The sequence below is a fragment of the Lepisosteus oculatus genome, chromosome 20 (assembly GCF_040954835.1).
Source record: "Lepisosteus oculatus isolate fLepOcu1 chromosome 20, fLepOcu1.hap2, whole genome shotgun sequence".
Classification (NCBI taxonomy): domain Eukaryota; kingdom Metazoa; phylum Chordata; class Actinopteri; order Semionotiformes; family Lepisosteidae; genus Lepisosteus; species Lepisosteus oculatus.
Window position 1 is genome coordinate 17215888 of NC_090715.1, and position 20827 is coordinate 17236714.

Sequence of the window (20827 nt, forward strand, 5' to 3'; positions counted from 1 at the left end):
ATATACTGGCACAGAGACTTAATTGTTTGTATAAGACTAAGAAGACTATATTTCTTATTTTTCATGGGACCGTATTTAAGGTCCTTCCCAGGCCTCCCAATTTTTTTAAAAAAACAGCTGTTTGTACCATACTTTGGAAAGCAAAATGCTGCAAGGCTTCACTGCAGAAATTGAAAATACACAAGAGAGAATAACCTGCAAGCTCTCAGCACTTAGCTTTCAGTAGGGAAGCAGAAAAGCCCGACCCACCCTCTCTGCCCTTAGCAAATCTAAATCAAAGACTAAAGTAAAAACCAAGAAACCAATGTTTGTTTTTAAATGCTTCATCTTTTTGAATTCCAAAGAAAAATACAAGACTGGAACAATCAAATGTGTCTTTTTACTATTTCACACCTATTAAAGCAAATCTGTTTCAGAACTCTCGCCACTATCTCCCATCACATTACCATTCTGACACTTTTCGTCTATCCAGTGTAGAGTGGGTTTGGGTTATAGATGTGAGTCTATTGAATGGCTTGGTATTCATGATGCTGAAGCTGATGTTATTTCAAGAAAAACAACATCTTGGTTAATTTCTTTAGTTTACTGGCAGAGTAGAAGCTTGTATACTATTATTTAACTCTAAAAAAACTAGAATTCCTGTCTCTGCATATATTCAGAAGTTTCGACAGTGCGCCCCATCCAAGAAAGTGATGACAATCACTGTGTACTAACTCGGACATAATTTACACTTCTGTCTTGCGGATGTAGCTCTGGAGAGCTCAAATTAAAATGGATTACTTTGTAATTTGCCCTCTTCCAGTCAATTTTAAATTAGCTTGGAATTTCAAGTTCAGTCACAGCACTAATTCAAGTCCCATGTGGAATTTGTTTGCATGCAGAACGCAATTTCAGGTAACCATTAGCCATTAAAAAAAGGATGCCAGGTCTAAAAAATGGTTGTGTTTGATTTGTCACACACTAATTGTGAAACAGAAAAAAACTAAACAAATGGCATTTACAAATATGTCAAATCTGAGCCTCCTCTGCTGAAGGCTTTAGTAAAGGAAAAAAAACAGTTCAAAATATTTTCTACTCTGTTTGGAAATAAAGATTAGTATTATTAAATAAAAAAAAATAAAGACATTATCTTTTATGGGGGATGTTAGGGAAATATTTCAGCAAGTCTAAATAAACAATTGAATGATTTTTTGCTTTATTTTGCTTTATTGTTTTGAGATATCCTTGCTTCTTGTTAGTAAAAAATTGTACTACGTGTAACAAGACTATAATTTAAACAATCCTCAACCTCAAACATCAAAACTTGTTTCCCCAATGCATTTATGTTGTTCTTGTTCAATTGCTACTCATCCCATTGGTTCCACAAATACCACCCAGTGCCTCCCAAACTTAAACCCCTCTTCTCTACAGCAGTCTTTTGGCCTCCGTTCAGCCTGTTCCTACATTTCCCTTTGCTTCTTTGGCTTTGCATGTGGCAATTCTACCAAAGACCACCATAGATATCATTATCTTCTGTTTATATGCTAAATACTTACAGTATATTCATCTTGAATAATTGTCATCCTACCTCTTATCTCTGGTAGATGGTTTTGCAATACAGACCACGGGCTGACTCATCCCAGTTCTGGCCAGGAGCCTGTGCGCTCACTTGGGTACCACACAGGCAGCACAGCACATGAGATGCACCCCTGTGCACAGCCACTAATCCCCCAATAAAATTATATAAACTTCTTACCTATATCACTCATGAGAGGCGTCTCAGTAACTTCCAGCTCGTCTAAAATTTCATCTTCTCTGTCATTTCCAATTTTATGTTGTTGGGCTGCATTTCTGTAGAGCAAAGCTTCTGAGTCCCCATTTTGCAGCCCATTGTGTGGTTTTCTCATGGGCATGATCTGTAGTCCACTTGGGGTCGTCCTGTACGTCACAGTTTTGGTGGCCCTGTCACCCGCTTGTTTGCCCCCATACCCTCGTTTTGCCTTCTGGGAGCCTGTGGCGTTAGTCCTTTTCTTTTTGCGGGACTCCCCTCTTGCTCTCACGGCTTCACCGGAGGCTCCTCGACTCAAAAACCGTGGGGTGGCGGTCTGTTTGCCTGCCTTGGAGCGCTTATCCTTGTGGATGTGGAGTCCGTTAAACTCGTCGATAAACTCCTCGCAATGTAGCAGGTGATGTTCCGGTTCCCAAGTGTCCTCATTGCTGCCATATCCCTTCCATCGGATCAAATATTCCCATTTTCCCTTTTTGTTCTTTCTTTTATCTACTATTCTTTCCACCTGAGCAGCAGAGGAAATGCAAAAGGAAGATTATTAGGACAAGGGTGCACCAACAGTGTGCTGAAAGTGATGTTTAGTTTTAGTGGAAGGGGCTGAATAATCAGTTTGAATTTCAAGACCAGAACAACTCCTAAACTGAATATGCTGCTCTATCTCCCCTCACAAAAATAAGTTATGAATGCACTGTCCTTGCCAATGGCCCATGTGAACAAAGGCCCAAAACAGAAATGTTTCTCAACATAACAAAACAAATTGGCAAAGTAATTGGTTAGAACTCTTAAAATCCTTTGTAAATAACTTTCTTCACTTTCAAATTCTTGAGATTCCTTTATAAAAATGTAGTTTCTCAATTAGTTCTTGATATGGTTAAAATAAAAACATTTTTGTTTTAAAACAGAAATGTAAATAACTTCCTTTCTCAAAGAGGAGGGATGTCCAAAGGCAAGAAGCTATAACTGTACAGACAAACTGTTTTTAACTACCAACATGTAGGCCAGCTTTTTAAGTTTAACACAGTGACTAATATGGTCATTAGGAGTCATTAATTCACAATCATTCAAGAATACAATAAATACATACATCAAGTTCTTTCTAGACAGAAAAAACCTTAAGTTAGTTTTTAAATAACCTTAAATTAAACGGTCACACAGCTAAAACCTAGTTTTAAAAATGAAATAACAGCTCATTTAATTAAAAAAGTCAGAGGGATGAAGAATTAGCCCTGTTGTTTCAGGTTACAAACAAAAATGTATCACCATTTGGAAAACTAAGTGTAAATGTTCTATATCAGAAACCTGGTATTGAAGGTCATTCTGTCCATCAAACAGATACAATACAAGCCTCCAAAGTGCTGTATTAGAATGCTATCAGCATAAACAATAACCCATTTCAGTTACAGGAGTTTTTTACTGACCAACAAAATCTGCCCATGTAGATGACCTAAATAGCAAAACTTCCTCTGAAGGACCACAGAAACCCATGGATAAAAATGGCATTCATCTACTCATGTACTGTAAATTATTACAAAATCAGGATCTTTTATTACTACAAAAACAAAAAAATATTTTTGTTATAAATTTCAGTATACAAAACATTTTGTAATGACAATTGTTATTGAAAGCTATTTTAATATCCTTCTTTAATATATTTTTTGACCACAGAGGAAATCCCTGGTTAGCAACTCGTCTGCCTCTGGAAAGAGATCAAGCTAGTCTTCTCAGTTCAACTGCTATTGGCATGGCATGGGAAGAATATTATCCATGAATTAATATAGATAAGAGTAAGTGATATATAAACTGTATACTGATTGTAAAGTTGGGTCAACATATCCATAGCTTGAATATCCAGTTTAATTCATGAGATTTTAGATTTTGCAGGAGATTATTCTAAACCGCAGGAGAGGGGATTACTCCACATCTTGTTTTTAACAGCAAGTAATAATGCTGGGAATGTTATAGGAAGTTAAAAAGGTGAGTATTCCTTTCTAGCCTTTCTAACCTGGAATTCTTCAAACATTCCAAAACTATGACAGCAAATACTGGGTGGAAATGAGCTCAGAGTAGATAAACTTCCTGATTTTGTGTAAAGTCTAAAGCACCTAGCCAAACATAAGAATGCCTTTCTGGAAATGAATATCTTCAATAGACTTGCTTAAAATTAATGATAACTTAAATAACTATCATATTAGTTCCAGAAGCATCAGAGCAAAAAATGTGGTTTATACTCTAGATACTGTACATGCCACATTTTTTAAGGAAATGCTGTTCTTGCATTCCATTCCTAGGAAATGTATTTTGTGCTACAGCCTGCAATACACATTAACTTGAGCAAATGGGTTCAGATAGTTGAAAAAAAATACTGGGCTCTATTCCTGGAGTGATTTTAAAAACAAATACCTTACCTGCTATCTTCAAGCATAGGGGTACAGGGGGTTTCTGTCTGTTCAGTATGTACTCCTTTTACCACACTTTACCAGAAATGATTCAATGTCTCAATGACAGTCCAATCACTTCCCACCCAAGAGAGATGCTTCTACAAATGAAGGATTATACCCTTACCAGGCCCTTGACACAGCCACAAATTAAACATTCATTATGTGACACTAGCAGCAGGAGAAACATAATATTGTGCAGTCTAAACATGTAAAACATGTTTTAGGTGTTTATTTTTAAAAATTGTTTAGTCTTAATACAATAATCTACAACTGAACAAATGGCTTCTTATTCTAACATTCTAATTGAGCACATAATACTGAGCAGCATTAACAATGGGGAAGCCATATAAGATGTCTATACCTGTGAAACTACAGTATGTTTCAACAGACGATTACAAGAATGTACCAAGTCAATAATCTATTCCTGGACTGCAAACTCCTACATCAGGCAATCAGAGATTGCAATCCATATGCATCAAAACTATGGTTGAAAATCAATTGCAAACTTTAGGTCAATATCAACTTCTACTTTACACAACTCAACAAAGAGTGAACTGGATACCGTTAAAATGGTTGAAAAGATAAAATCAGCAGAAGAAAATACCGTCTTCCGACACATGCTTCACCCCAGAGGGACGAGAGTTCAGGCAGATGTGCAAAAAGGCAGATAATCAACTTTTATGTCACATTCAGCACACCAGTGTAACATTATAAACAGAATGGTATTATACTGAGCTTGTAGTAGTACTTAAATGCTTTTTACTTTGCACAACATACAACTAACCCAAATGTAGTAAAAAAGCATAGTAGTGCTTAGTAGTGATATTAAATGCATACTGTACATTCCTTAATATGCAGCAGTAAAAAACAAAACGCTAGGTCAGACTGTCAACAGTCAGACTTTTGTTATATAACAATGCCTTATTAATGCATATTTGAGGTTTAATTATTTGTTATGCATTATAATGTATCATATGCAACTGTTATGTCACATTCGTTATATTACATTGGTTTTAGACTATGTCATGTATTGAAATCACTACTCTAATAAACAAAAGTGCATGGAAATGAACAGCACACTGTCAATGAATCTCACCAGGTCTACAGTTTGTTTTGCACAAAAAACATGTCTTATCAGACACAGACCACTTAAATATAAAAACACGAAACCTGAACATATTTGAAAATGTACAGCACAATAGGAGTGTGCTATTGCAACTTCATTTTAAAGGTGTAATACTTGTGCAATTTAATTTCTCCTGACTCATGGAAAATATTAGATACACGCGTACCAAGCAGTAATTTCTTTAAATAATTAAGACACCACAGCTAAATAAAAACAAGAGGCAAAAAGTCTTAGACTGTTCCTTCGAAACACTGTTGAGTTCACTACCAATATGTACAAGTAGTGGAGAAGATTGAAAAAACTCAAAGTCACTTAATAGGGCACTGAGTCCACCAGTGTCTGGAATTCTGTAGGAGGGATATGCAGCACCTTTCTTCCACAACCAAGTCACTCCACTCACACCAGATTGATGGAGTTGGTAAGCTCTGTCTCAGGTGTTGTTCCAGAATATCTCATAAATGCTTGATTGAATTCAGACTTGGACTGATGGGGCCAAAACATGGATAACATCAGTGTATCAGTGTAATGCTCAACATATCACTGGACAAACTCATGTGGATAAAAAACAAGAAAGAAAGAAATGATGCAACACAGTGTGAAGATGATCAATCAGTACCATTAAACAACAATTCGCATTGACAATGCCAACTAAGAGAATGAATGCAAACACAAGGGAGAAAAGTGCACCCCACAACGTTACAAATCAGTCAGAGTGGCTGGATCCAAGCACTTGGGACTTATGCCAAAGCAGTGTGGGGACAACTGGACTTCACAGTCTAGCTTCGGGAAGTGAACAAAGTGATTGACCACAACAAAATGATGGCAATGGCACTGGCAGGAGTGGACAAAAGGACACTGTATCTTCTTTAGCTTCTTGACTGTTAATGACCCTTAACCATTTACCCAATGGTTAATTAACCAGATGATTGCCTTGATGAATGTCTCAGACCCACTAGAACCCAGTAAACACAAGTCCCTTTCTTGCTTTGAAGCTTTGAAGAGAATTTGCATGTGACCACCACCAATCCAGCTGCAACAGTATGTCAGCATGCAATAATTGCATGCAATAGATAGATGAATAAAATCTACAGAACACTGAAGAAAATCACGGTCCTTCACAGAATAGGCAATATGTTATTTGCGTTTTCTAATGTAAAATGATCCTTTTATTGGTCAGGATAACTTACTATGCATGTAAGAAAAGGAAGTTTTATGTTGTAAGGATTAAATGATTGTATCACTTGTTGATTCAAGAATCATTCCCTGCAACAATAACTGTAATTCTAAAAATATTAAAGCTTTGTGGACAAAATAAAAACCTTTTTTCAGTCCTTTACTGGACACTGCAGTTTAATGTGCTCTAAAATCTACTAGGCATGTCTGCATACATATTAACATGATGGACAATATAAGCATAAAACAGTTATTAACTGAATCATTGAGAAAACAGAATAATCTGGTATTGTATTAATTTATATTCTATATATGTGGGCTTTAATTTTCATTAGGCAACTAAGGAAACAAAAAACTTATTTACCTTTGGTAATCAAAATACATTTTTAATACTATTTTAAATGAAAGAACTCCAATAATAATCAATAAAAACTGAGGAGAATAAAAATACAGAAAACAAAAAACATTATTAGCCATTGTTGCCTACTATTGAATTCTTGTTTCCTTACTGCTTTTTCCTGAAATTTCTAAGTCAATTCTGACAACTAATTCAGTGGCCTTTATTGATCAGTAAAACACATGACACATCACCTCAGAAGGAAGAACATCCCTTTTCTACTCTCATTTCCATTGGTAGCAGAAAACCCAAACTGAATATCCAAATCTCATGCTTTATTTATATGTTTTGACAGAACTGTACTGTACACAGGATGCAGGACATCTTCAAAAATGTGTTCATCAACACAGGTACTCTACAAATAAAAAGTCTGAAAAGACATTTAAAAGTAACAGTTCTCAATCTGTTCAACACAGAACTAAACGGGTATATTTTTGCATGCACCATAAGCATACCGTTACATGCATTTTCAACCCCTGGCAAAGGAATACAGAGAAAAACTGATCTTTTGATCCTTTGGCATCAACTTCAACAGAAATTGAAGTTCTATATTTATAACTTCAACTGAAAATGTCTACAGACATATAAAGATTGGAAAGGCACATAAAATGATTCATATTGCAATTATACATCTTAAATGTTCTCACAAAATACACAGATATTTCTTTATGTGAACATCTGTTCTTGCAATGCTGTATTTCTTTGGGTATAGTTACTCTTTACCAATTACATATTTTTCTGCAATCATGGTTCATGTTTATTACTTTCCATTCAATGTAGACCTAAATGTTTCTGTCAACTTAGAATTTAATTAAATAAAATGATTTTATCAAAGGTGAAATACATCCTCCAAAGTAACAAAAATCAAAGAAACTTGTTTCTAGTAGGGAGGCAAAAGTCAAGAAACAAGCTTTTTAAAGAATGAGAAGATAGTCCACACATTTTAAGAAGATGGTTCTCTTTCAGTTTTCCTTGCCAGATTGTCTGTGCAAATGGTGTAATTATTACAGATGGACTTATGTAAAGCAAGCATTATTCGGTAAACTACTGGTTATAGGGCTTCCTTTATTTATTAAGGACACTAACCATGCTCTGCAACTCTTCCATTTTCATGGCCAGAATGTTTCATTTTCACCATGATGGTCTTACAGTCCACAAGCATACAAATGCATAGTGCTTGATACACCAACCTATACTCTTGTACATTTTGCAGAATTGGTCCTCACAATGAATGCCTTCTCTTTCAATAACCTCTTTTACCAGTAGGTTAGTGGAGTTCCTACGGGCACCAGAATAGGAGCCAGCTATGCATATATTTTTGTCTCCTACATTGAAGAATGCTTCTTTGCTTCCTATACCAGCTTTGTCCCTGACCTCTCCAAGCGATATATAAATGACTGTGTAAATGCCTCCACATGCTCTAATGACCAGCTAGAGCATTTTAAAAGGAATATTGCATACATCTGATGTACCTTTATTTTATTTATAGCACTTTTACTGGGACATAAAGGGACACCAAGTATCCTGAAGGCACAGGCTTTCACACAGGTATAGTTCATACATTAAGCAAATAACATCTCTGCATGCTTACGGTCATGTATAAAAATATTGGACTGACCTGCTTGCCCATGGCCAATGGCCAGCATGGCTGCAAGAGGAGAGTGACTTAAATCACTGGTTGATCGCTGGGGCACATTTGGCAGGAGATATCAACATTGGTTTTTAATACTTAAAACCAGATATACTTTGATAATATTTCAATAATAGGTCAGCACACATTTTATATCATTATTGTTTCAGTAAACTTAAGTTATCCAAACATCAGCTTACTGTTGTGAGCCTACAGTACATATGTTATATATTCAGGTTTTATTTCAAATTGATTTCTACCTTATTTTTTGAGCCTATGGCCAGTTAATCAGACGTGTAAGTGAAATGAACGTGGTGAACAAAACAATTAAGCAGAATCCCATCCATTTTCAGAAAGATACATATGTCAATTTCTTGTAAATTTTGAAACAATCTGTATTTTTGAATCTTTGTAATGACTTTGTAAACAGTCATTGTATGTTAGGAAGTTATTCTTAGTAAGTTACGAGAGTGCTTCGTTACCAAACAGACAAATAGTTGCACAGAACACAACTAGTCCAAAGATCAATCGGGATTGTGTCTCAGCAGCAGTTCAAGATCTGTAGAGCATTGAGCTGTTTCCTTAGGAGGTATGAGATAGTAGAGGGGCATCTGATTTGGAGCCTCAGGATGGTCCAGGAGATACAATAATCTGGGGAATAAAAGAATAGACGTTCCAGTGTATGAAGAGGTTTGTAGGATGTCGAACTCTTGACATTGGAGGCATCTTGAGGATGATGATAAGCCTTTTCTTCTGTTGAGCAGAGAAGTGAGAAAGAGATTTTCTTTACCTATTTATATCCTAAAAACTACATGTCTATTTAAGAGGGACAGTTTTAATGCTGACACTTCCCTCTTTTCTGCGGATGTGGAAACTGTCTGCAATGTCTTTTTTTAATATACTGTACCTCAAATGTCTTCTTTCATATTCATGATTGTTACCGTCATCACTATCTTAATAGGTTCCAAAGTCACTGAAGGCTGTATAGTCACTGTTGAAATCAAATTCCATTTTTTTTTTGCAATTTCCATCAAATTACATAATTTAAGGATAATGTCAAATGTTTCACCTACATCCTGAAAGAACAGTTTTAGCTGACAGTAATTCCAAAGCTGTATCCCTAAAGACAAGTTACAATGACTACAGGCAGTGGTGGAATAGCGTTTGAACATGCTGGAATGCCATAGCAGGAGGGAAAATTTGAGGCCAACTGCATTCTGAGTGTAATAGGAGAAAAAACATTATTTTATATGGCTTGATTTCCTATATACATTTGTGTGCCTGTATCTCACCTGTGTTGTTGCATTAAGTAGCACTAGCTTTATCAAATTTACAAGGCAAGCCTGTATTCTATTCTTGCTTTTTGTTCCCAATTGTATGGAGCATATTCTGTGACTCTTTTGATTCCTTGGAACATCAGCTCCTACTTTTCCCTTCCTCTATCTTGTTTTCACCTCCCCCCTCCATATTCAGGTGATCTATTCACTTGCCTAAGGTCCAAGCAATGTCTTCCATGTCTCAACTCTTTCCCTACCTATCCATCTCTTTGCAATGTCCTTCAAGGTCTCATCAAACTGCTGATTCTTGCTTCATCCCTTGCGAAGTCCCAAGTGCACAGTGCAGTCAAAGTCGGTTCCAAGCTCCTCAATTACAACCTGCCTGCACTGTGGCCCTCCTTAGAGTCTGCTGGTCACAGCAGAGGCAACAGGTCCCCCTCCCTTCCTCACCAGCCCTGCTGGTGTCCAGCATGGTGTCGGCACCTGACTCCACCCACTCGTCTTTACTAGTGGCTCTGGTTCTTCTGCGGCCTGTCCTGGATACCTGCCTATAGTTTGCAATCCTTTGGTTTCATGAAAGTTCTCCAATCATCTTCCAGATGCCTTAAAAAATGCTTTTAGTTCAGGGAACAGTACTATAGCCATACTGCCATTGTGTAAGTGTTTATGGGGGAAGAGAGTGGTTGTCCATGTCTGCAAGGGTTCTGTTGGACTAGTTCAGGCCACCAAAACACTTCATCTACAATTTGCTGCGATAGTATGTGTAGGTTACCAAGGAGAGCATCTATACACTGCTTTCACCTGGTGCGGGAAGACTGTGTGAAAGGAAATTTTAATTCTACTGAGATTGCTGCGAGTGTTGCTGTAAATCACATTTGGACTAATGCTGTTAAACTACAATTTCTGACGTTCCTGTGACATTAGTCTTCGACCTTGAAAAATCTCCAATATAATAACATTACAGTATGTCATAGTATTTTATATGGTATTATTGTTTTTCTGTGTAATAAAGGAGTCATGTGTTGGGGTTCTTATATTTATCATACATGTTTTAATAACTAGTTCTACAGTGCATACAGTAGGTGACCCATAGCTGGTTTGTAATGTAAATTATTTTACACTACATTGATTACGCATTGTGGGTTCAGTATGAATCAGTTTGCACTTTGGGATTCTTGTACTTGTTTTTGTTTTACCAGGGGGTCAGAATTTTGGAAAAACATCCCACCTCATAATGGTTGTGATGCCACTTGGTTTAAGAAGCTTAGTTTGCCTATTTTATTATAGTTGTAAACAAAGACATTTAGAAATATTACTGTGAATAAACTGTGGATTACATTACTAAATACCACAGTACAAAACTCCGTCAGTGCTAGAAATGGTTTAGACCAGCAGGCCCCTGCAGGCTTGTGATACTGATTAATTGACACTTACAGTAGCTATGCATTTCAAAGTGATTAAGTAATTTACTTGTAATTCAGAATGGCAAAAGCCCCATATATCATGAAATTAGCTGGGGAGGGTTACTACATTATTATTTTATTGTTTTACTGCCAGTTTTATGTTTAAATGTTAAAAAGGCAAAGTATGATCAATATTTAATACTACTAAACAAAGCACACTATTTAACTAGAATTTTGCTAGTAACCTTATCCTAGGTTACCTTCCACCACAATATAAGTCATACATGATGTTTATGTGGTTATTGTAACATTTAACCAGTAAATGTTTTTATTATTTCAATGCATATTTGAGCTTCAATTCAATTATCTAAAATTATAAAATCTGAGATGACAAAACAGGATTTTAAGGGGCCTAGCATGTTGTTTTAATTTTAATTAGCTCCACATACAAAAGGTGTGTCTTTTGACCCATGCTTTATTTGAAATGTCATTGTGTTAGGTTTCATTGTAAAATGTTCAAATCAAATAATACTACAACATTATCCACTTGTCTAGCAAATTACACTAAAAAGAGTTGTACACAGGTCGGAATGCACAAAGCTTATTATAATTAAGTGTGTTTTTTCTTGGTTTTTTTTTGTTTCTTTCAGAGCAAGACATCAAGAAAAGGGGAAAGGAATTCTCCAGTGATGGGCATATGAAGACACAGAAAAACTAATACAGAAATCTTTGTTCAGTTATTGCAAAGGAAAAGCAAACCCAGTGGATTCAGAAGAGATAACAGCACAGTGGAGAAGTGGAGGAGAGAAGTGGCACAGGAGTGGGAGGGTAACATGCAGCTTGACTCAGATTGCCATAGTGAATGAACAAATTAGTAAATTGCTGTACATATAACTGGCAGAAATATTTCAAAGAAAAAATATGGTTTACAATACGACTATGTTTAGCAATACTAAATGGTAAACCCAAACGTGATATTTACAGAAGTCTAGATACAGTAGGCTTTGTGTTAATGTGGACTGATGTTAAGGTCTGTACCAATGCAGAGACAAATATCAATAACTGGTGCTTAAGAAAATGATATGGAAACACTGTCACAATCATGGGCATCAGAACCTATTACAAAGAAAACTAAAGAGTGAGTTTTGGACTCCCATGTGAAAAAACATCAAGTTAAACTAGAAGAATGCAAGATTTTTAAAATAGCATAAATGATTGGAAAGACTCAGTACCTACTAAGATTAAACCAAGACAATTTGGTAAATAATTTACTATCCACAGGTGTCGATGTGCTATTTTTAGACATAAATAGTGTATATAAAGCAATTTGTGACGGAGTAATAATACAGTAATACATCAAAGGTTCATTGTGTAGTGACATACAGTACAGTCATATTAATACAATAACCTGATGTTCCTAATTTTCAAATATATTAGGACCCCAGCTGCTTTGACTACTCGTGGTTTTCTGTGTCAAAAACTCACAATTTATTGGGACTACTTGGTTGCACAGATATCCTGAGCTAACAGGGCTGGTCAGCTAACTTTAAAAAGCATTTTTAACATAGTTGCTACGGAGTTTCTGGAGAACCTATGGAAACTCATAGAAGATCAGGGATAAGACAAGCTTCTAAGCCAGAACAAGGTACTTTGACGAAACTCAATGCTAAGCAAAAAATAAATCTGCCTTTAAAGTTTTGTAATGTTATGTTTGCAAAACATTTATTTCCAGATTTTACATTAAATGTTTTTGATGATGCAATTACTTGCATTTAAAAATTACTTTTTCCACATGCACAAGAAACTATATATTTAACATTTTATTTCCTTCATTATGTCAACAATGTGTAACACAAACAATTTCTTTGCCTAAGATGGGGATACCCAAGCCCTTTCTTCCACTAAGGTCAATTTGCAGTGCAGTGTGGATTCATCCATGGCTCGACTTCTCAAGAATGGAAGCACTGTGAACGGCACAGACCTACTCTTTATACAGTGCCTACGGAAAGTCTACACCCCCTTGAACTTCCTTCACATTTTTTATGACAGTGCCTCAGAGTTTCATGCATTTAAATTTACATTTTACCTCTTATCTACACACCATACTCCACATGGAATTTTTGGAAAACAAATCTATATTCACAATAAAAAACTAAAAAATCTGATTTGGATACGTTTCCACTCCTCCAGAGTTAATACTTTGGCAGCAATTACGGCTGTGAGTCTGTTGGGATAGGTGTCAAACCTAGACCTAGTTTTGGAAATATCTGACCACTCTTCTTTATCCAATTGTTCAGGCTCTGTCGTGTTCTTCGGGGAGTGCTGATGACCAGCACTCTTCATGTCAGGCCACAGATGTTTGATTGAATTCAGGTTGGTGCTCTGGCTGGGCCACTCAAGGACATTTACTTTTTTGATCCATAGACACTCCAGTGTGGCTTCAGCTGTGTGCTTCGGGTTTTTGTCACATGGAAAGATGAACTTCTATCCATGTTTCAGCTTTCTTGCAGAGGGCAGAAGTACTTTCTGTGCTTTGCTCCATTGTTTGATTATCCATTATGAAATTATGTTTTACCTAAGGCTTTGCCATGTTTGCACCATCCCTGAAATACTTTGTTGCCATTTTTATAGTAAAAGCTTCCTTCTTGCCCTCCTGCCATATGGGACAGATTTTTGGAGTGCTTGAGGTATTGCTGTCACATTCACATTTTTACCAGTCCTGGCTACAAAAACCAGTAGCTCTTTCAACGTTGCCACTGACTTTTTGCTTAGATATCCAGTACCGATGGAAGCCTGATCTAGCAGGGTACTGTTGATGCCATAAACCTTCCACTTCATTATATTACTTCTTGACCATGATCCAAAGGATATTGGAGGCCTTTAAAATGTTTTAATCCCCATTTCCTATCTGTGCTTTTCTACAATTTGTCCCAGATTTTCTGAAAGCTCCTTGGTGCCTTGGCTCTGAAAACTACTACCCAGCAGAGGGAACCTGCAAGAACTGCTGAATCTATCCTGAAATCAGGCGAATCACTACAATGCAACATCGGTGGAAGCCAATTAACTCGGTGTTTAATTATAAAGATGACAGATCACACCTGAGCTAATTTAAGAATCTGCTATTACAAGGAGGTGGACACTTATCCAAGCTATTTGAGCTGTTCATTAATTAAAAAAAATCTAGAATATTTTTTCAACTTGGAAGTTGCAGGGAATGATATGTAGATTAAAAGTAGATAGACTTTCTAAAGGCCCAGTATGCGTAGTGGTAGTGAGGAGAGACATGTGAGAACTTCCAATGTGTTACTCCAAATAAAACATGATTATACTGCCAGCCTCCACATCTCAATACTATCCAGATCAGTCCAGTAATCAAAAGCACGCGTTGTAACATCTGTGGAGTATGTGGAGGGAAAAATCAATAATGAGCAAAATATGTGATCTGATTAACCTGATCATTGAGGTTTGTGAAGGAAGACAACATCTTCAACGTTAAATGTCTGGCTCAGAAAGAAGAGAATGCCAAAGAACAGACTAAGCGAAGCACGAGAAAAGGATAATGGAAAAACAGAAATACAGTAGATGGATTGTAGTTTTGGAATACAATTCTTGAAATGTGCAGAACACTTTAAGCAGCCAAAAACTTCCAAAAAAGAAAAATGAAGATGTGAGAAAAGTATTACTGTTCCTAAAGTTCACTTGGGCCCCAAAATTCAGACACAAGGTTAAAAAAGTACTGCGGGAATCCTAACCCTATCCCATTTCCCCCAGTGTTTGTCACGCACATACCATGGACAATCTGTCAATATTGGATCAAACGCCATTAGTCATGGAGAATCCAGAACCACTGTGGGAAGGCCATGACCTCCCTTGCTGTTTTGATTCCTTTGCAGTGTCTACCCAGAGACCTCCTCTGCTATATACTATGAATGTCTTGAAGTTAATAAATGGCTGAGCTAAATGATTTAGCTTTCTAAGGCTAAACAATAGGAGGCTAACTGTCCTTTACAAAAGAGAAGAGAAAAAAAGAATTCCCTTACCAGGTGAATTTAAATCCTCTTTGTAAAAACACAAAAAAGAGCTAAAACTAAATTTATTGTGGGTGTACAGTGTGGTCGAAAAGAAAACCCTCTTAATATTTTATTAGTTTATAGTTTGACGTTCACCAAGTCCTCACCACAACTTAACAATGGACAAAATTAACCTTATTTGACAAATAACACTCAACATTTTTACTTTATCATTATTTTTAAATAATAGTGTCACTATTATTTAAAACAACAGCCAGCATTCAGTTTGTGTGAAAACGTAAGTGCTCCATTAGTTATACCTTCGCGATTAAGAGAGTATGTAGAATCAGACATACAAAACGTGCAAATGATAAGCTGGTCATCAGGAAGTGATTTTCACCTGTATATAAAATCAGAAACTATCAATTTGGTCTTAAACACTCAGGTTTGTGGTAACGCACCATACCCAGATCAAAAGAAATCAGTGACAGTCTCAGAGAAAGAATTGTTGCTTAAATAACAACATGCCAAACAACATGAAGTTAAACATTTCACAGTACGAAGTGGAGAGTATTTGAGACCAAGGAGTTCTTTGGACCAAATTCTCTCCAAGATTTGACAGTCTGATGCTCCTAAATGTCTAAAAGAATGTTCCATCCAGGGATGTACAGGCCTCTCTCGCTGTGGTAAATGTCTTAGTTCACCAAGGCCAGGAGGAGACCCATACACTCCAAGAAAAACATTACTACATGGCCCACATATTCAACACAGCACTTGCATTAATGAAAGACAAGACTTCTGAAAGAATTAGCTCTGGACACATGAATTAAACTGGAGTTATTCATGTTTTACAATGCAAAACGTCATGTTTGATGAAACCCAATCACTGTCTCTCACCAGAGGAACCTGCTAAAGGAGGTACCACAAGTTACTGAATGAGGATGTTGAAAAAGTGGCTGATTTTGGCTTTAAATAATGACAAAGGAAACTTGCACAACATTGTACAGTGTTTTTCAATATTCTGCTTTACGTAAATAATGGCCACCATCAGCAAATCATAGAAGACTAAAGAATGGAGACTAGTTTTCTACTTCAGACTTTCGAAATAGAAAAACAAAAACAAAACCCCCTCTTTTTGTGTATTTTCCACACAATTTTCACTGCTGCTAAATTTGCAGTTTTAGGAGTCAGTCTCTTTTGAGTCACTGGACTCAGCTTTAGTGTGATATAATAATACTTTGAAAATGCCAAAACAAAGACCTTACTGAATGTGAATCCATATCATCATGTATCTCTCCTGAATGCAGATGTCAAAATTCTACCCGGTGAAAAGGCTAATCAATTTACATTAGCTCGTCTCTAGACCCAACTGCGATTGTACAGCACAGAATATATGGTATGTAGAGTTACAATATTCTATAATCATGTTTGTTTTCTTGTATTATTAACCGGAGGAAAAGGTAAATATGTGTTCCACAGTTATGAATGCTAACCACCGGTTCATCATGAAAAAATGAAAGATACTCATTTTTTTAAGCACTGTAAATCATTCTCTAAAGAAGAGAACATCTGTTATAAACCATTAATATGATTTAAAAAAGTTTTCAGGCAGCGTTCCTACTTCTGCTTTCCACCACACCTAGTAAATACATGATTATATATTTACCAACTTCTGTGTTCTAAACATTCTATTTAATGTTATCCTAAGTAATCTGTTCTGCTTGTTCCTTTAAAAAACTTTTTGCAGCCACAAAGAAAAACTGAGAAGATCATGATTGGTTGGAGTGGTTAACATATCACTGTTGACCACTTGGAAGATACACTTCACTCACTCTTAATCAACTTGAAGATGAACTATAAGAAGCTGGTATCAAAGAAGGACCACTTCTCCTGCCAAGTGGATATTTTTTTTCGGTACATACTAGAAAGAGGACACTTTTACATTCAATATGTTGACCTTGTTCTTTGGAACATTTCATGTAAAGCCAAAATGTTTTACATGTATGTGGCAAAATTATTTCTTCAATTCTGTCTAATATTTAACTGATTGTTTCAGTGAGGTATACCAGTGGTTCTCCAACTATGGTGAGCGTAGTCTTCCTACTTTAAACTACAGTTCTTTCACTTTACACAATGCTAAATTACTTTTTAAAATCCTTCCAGCAGTGGTTCAATCATTGCAACCAGATATCTTCACTTTACTCCAATCTTACGTTCTTAGGTGGTTTAGATTTCTCAATCTTTCTCTGAAGGACCTACTTAAAAAAACAATTCAGCATTCAGCATGTTTGTTTTCGGCGTGTTCCAATTGAGAAAACGTATGATGGAGAATGTGGTTTCTTGAAAAGCAATGATATCTTAAGCAGAGCTCTTCTGTGTAAGCATCATCATGGAAGTACTGTATCTGTCGTCTTCAAACCTTCTGAAAACTTCTGGCCACAATTGTGGAATAAAACTTTTATACTGATAACTCAAAAATATTTTTTGAAAGAAGATGCTACACTGGAGCACCTTAAAAATAAGGGAGTCAATGTCCTTGAATGGCCAAGTTAAAGTCCTGACTACTGAGAATCTGCAGAAAGACTTAATAATTGCTGTTCATAAGTGACACCCAAGCAACGTGAGAGAACCTGAGCATAACTGCCAAGAAGAATGGGCGAAAATTGCATCAAGCCAGTGTGTAAGGCTGATTGAGACTTACCCAAAATTACTGTACCTGCAAATGCAATTACTATTGTTACCAAAGTTGCTTCCAACAAATATTGACTTCATGGATTTGAATTCTTATGCAATTAACATGCAGTATTTCAGTGTTTTCTCCTAAGGTTTAGCTGTCATTTATTGTTATCTTACCCTTAGAAGTGTTCAGTTTGGGCATTTGAATAAAACAGAAACTTTAATAAATGTGTATTCATCATTTTATAATTTCACAAAATGGGACACCATATGAAGTGTCTGGATACTTTTGCAAGGCACTGTAAGTTAAATCTAAGCCTACAAATTATATGCCCTTTTGCTTTATTTTGGTTTTTGAAAGTAAACTACCCATTCTCTAAATTAACTTCTGTTTTGCTTTATTGGTCTTTATCTCAGTTATTACTAAATGTATCCTATGCCTGAAAAAAAAGAGTCATTCTTTGATTATCTGTGCAATAGTTCAGAGGTGTTTTTTGGTGATATTTATTTAATTATGATTAAACATAGGTTATACATGATGATTAAAATGTTTTACACCATTTTGTTAAAAAACATCATTCAACAACTGTTTAACACACAGAAACATCACATGGGGGACATGCTTGGACAGTATCTTTTGAAAACATTAAAATCAAAGCACAAAGAACTTATGTAACATGTTTTTCACATCATATGAAGGCAAAATCATCTTCCACACAATATTGGTCAATATAAACAAAACTTTTAGAATTAATCATAATCATTGATTATTGAGAACCCAAAAAACAAATCTAACATAACATTTCACACATCAATTATGCAAATGTGCTTAAACTTTACACAATTGATGTATTTTTTATATTAAGTGCACCTTTATGGAAAAATGATTTCAGTAATAAACATTTAAAAGATCATGGTGTCCACCTGCAAGCTTTATTTCAAGCTTTACACCCTTAATATAATTAATATTAAATATTAATAACTGATAAAAAACACAAATAAATAAAACACAAAATAATCCCCTAAACAACATTTTTTGTTCATCTTGAGAATTCAAATCCTCCAAACTGAAACATATTTCTACTAATATGTGCATGAAACTTAATTGAAATGCATACAGGTTTATGCAAATAAATTGCATGACATTCAAGAAGAGAACTATGACATCAAAATAAGATGTGGAATCCTCACACATGCAGTTTACAATGATATTCAAAGAATGTAAAAACAGTCATCAATGTGACAATGTGAAGCAAACATTATCTGCTCACAGCAGATTTTTAGTATCATTTGCATCTTCAAATGTTTAACCTTCAGAAATGAATGTGCAGTTAACTTTCTTCAGGAAACCCAGCCCTGTCGCCCAATTTGTCATGGTTTCAGAAATCGTTTAACCCAAACTGCAATCTGGAAACGGTTTTGAGTTGACACTTTCTATTCAGGCACCATATTGAATAAGTGAGCTTAGATGGTAACAATGTCACTGATTATCCAAACATTAAGCAAAATTGAAAAAAGACACTTCAAATTAAAATAATTTTCCTTGATTTAAAGAACAGACTCAAATGCTAGATTATTATGGTTATTGCAGATACTCATATTAGCAACACATTTGCACATTACAAGTATTCTTTACAAGATTTTCACAAGCTTCCTAAATTCACAACAAAAACTTTTAATACTGTTGATCATAATTAATATAATGGTTAAGTCCAATGTTTTACAACTACTATCATGTACAGGACAGCCTAGAATTTGTACAATGAGTTAATAAATAGAAAATGAAACATAGTCACCATGACATCACTCTTCCATGACTGAGTTTAAGTCACCTCAATAGCAGAACTAGCCAAAGATCACCCACGGCACAACTGCGTACCAGAAGCATGCTGTTGATTTGCTAATAGTACATTAAAGTACAACCTGCGTTTAAATAGACTATACAAGAACAACAGATCACCGATAAATCAATGCAAATTCTCAATGATTAACTTTAAAATCCCAGATTGTTTTGTCATGTATTATAACGTGATATAAATATATAAATAAAATATCTTAATTTAATGTTGGCATTCTGTAGAAGAACAAAATGCAAAAACGACGCCAATCCAACCAATATTGCTATTTTAACCAAATATTTTAACCAATATTTCCAATCGATCTCTTATGGTATGCGCACCGCTCAAATGATCACAACGTCTGTAGCTATTTGCCATGTATGAGCCTGTTTAGCCATCTGTCATCTTGCTACTTTGTCACGACTTTCCCAAGACTGACGGGAGAGTTTACGCCGTCAGATGCTGTCGCCAACTCTATTTCGTCGGGCCTGTTTATAATGAACCCAATTCAAAGTAGCTGGATACACATAAACCCAAAAAAGCTTCATCTTCACACTACCTACAAGGGCTGGCTGGTCTCGCCTGCTCAAGAGGGCTCAGGACACTGGTTTTTCCATAAGCGGAGACCTCCTCCTACTTCCTAATCCCATTGTCTGTCAATATTAAGAAGTATAGCCCCTGACAGGGTTTTACAGTACCTCGTAAAGGTCTCCTGAAGCCATGCTGGGTTGCGGAACTGGGGCTGAGCTATGTGCTCGCCTGGCTTGCTGGCTTTTTTAGCTCTGAGTATCTATAGGAGTAGAGCCCCAATAGACTGGTATTAGCAAACTGCCTTGTTATTCCGAGCCAGCCGCAGAGGAGATCAGCAGACAGCGTCAATCGAGCCCGGCTGCGATAGATCGCTCTTCTGCTAAAACAAACAAGTAGGGGGAGATTGGGGCGGTGCTGTTTGTACTGTACGAATTGGCTTACTGAAATTTTACAACCTAATCATCTGTGAAATTCATTTCCCTCCCCCATGATGCTTTTTTTTTCCAGATAATTTATCCGACCTAAGGTAGTCCAAGCAAATTGTCTCCATTGCCATTACT

The 20827-nt window shown here is 36.2% G+C and overlaps 1 protein-coding gene across 1 annotated transcript in view; it reads right to left on the reverse strand.

Moving 5' to 3' along the window:
- Nucleotides 1-20615, reverse strand: part of LOC102684624 (chromodomain Y like 2) — a 48984-nt gene extending 28369 nt beyond the window's left edge. The window contains exons 1-2 of the mRNA XM_015368189.2: nucleotides 20435-20615; nucleotides 1736-2273 (exon numbers count right to left, since the gene is read on the reverse strand). Of these exons, the coding sequence (XP_015223675.1) occupies nucleotides 1736-2273; nucleotides 20435-20458 (562 nt within the window). The 5' untranslated portion in view covers nucleotides 20459-20615. The remainder of the gene's footprint in view (nucleotides 1-1735; nucleotides 2274-20434) is intronic.
- Between the last annotated feature and the right edge of the window lie 212 nt (nucleotides 20616-20827).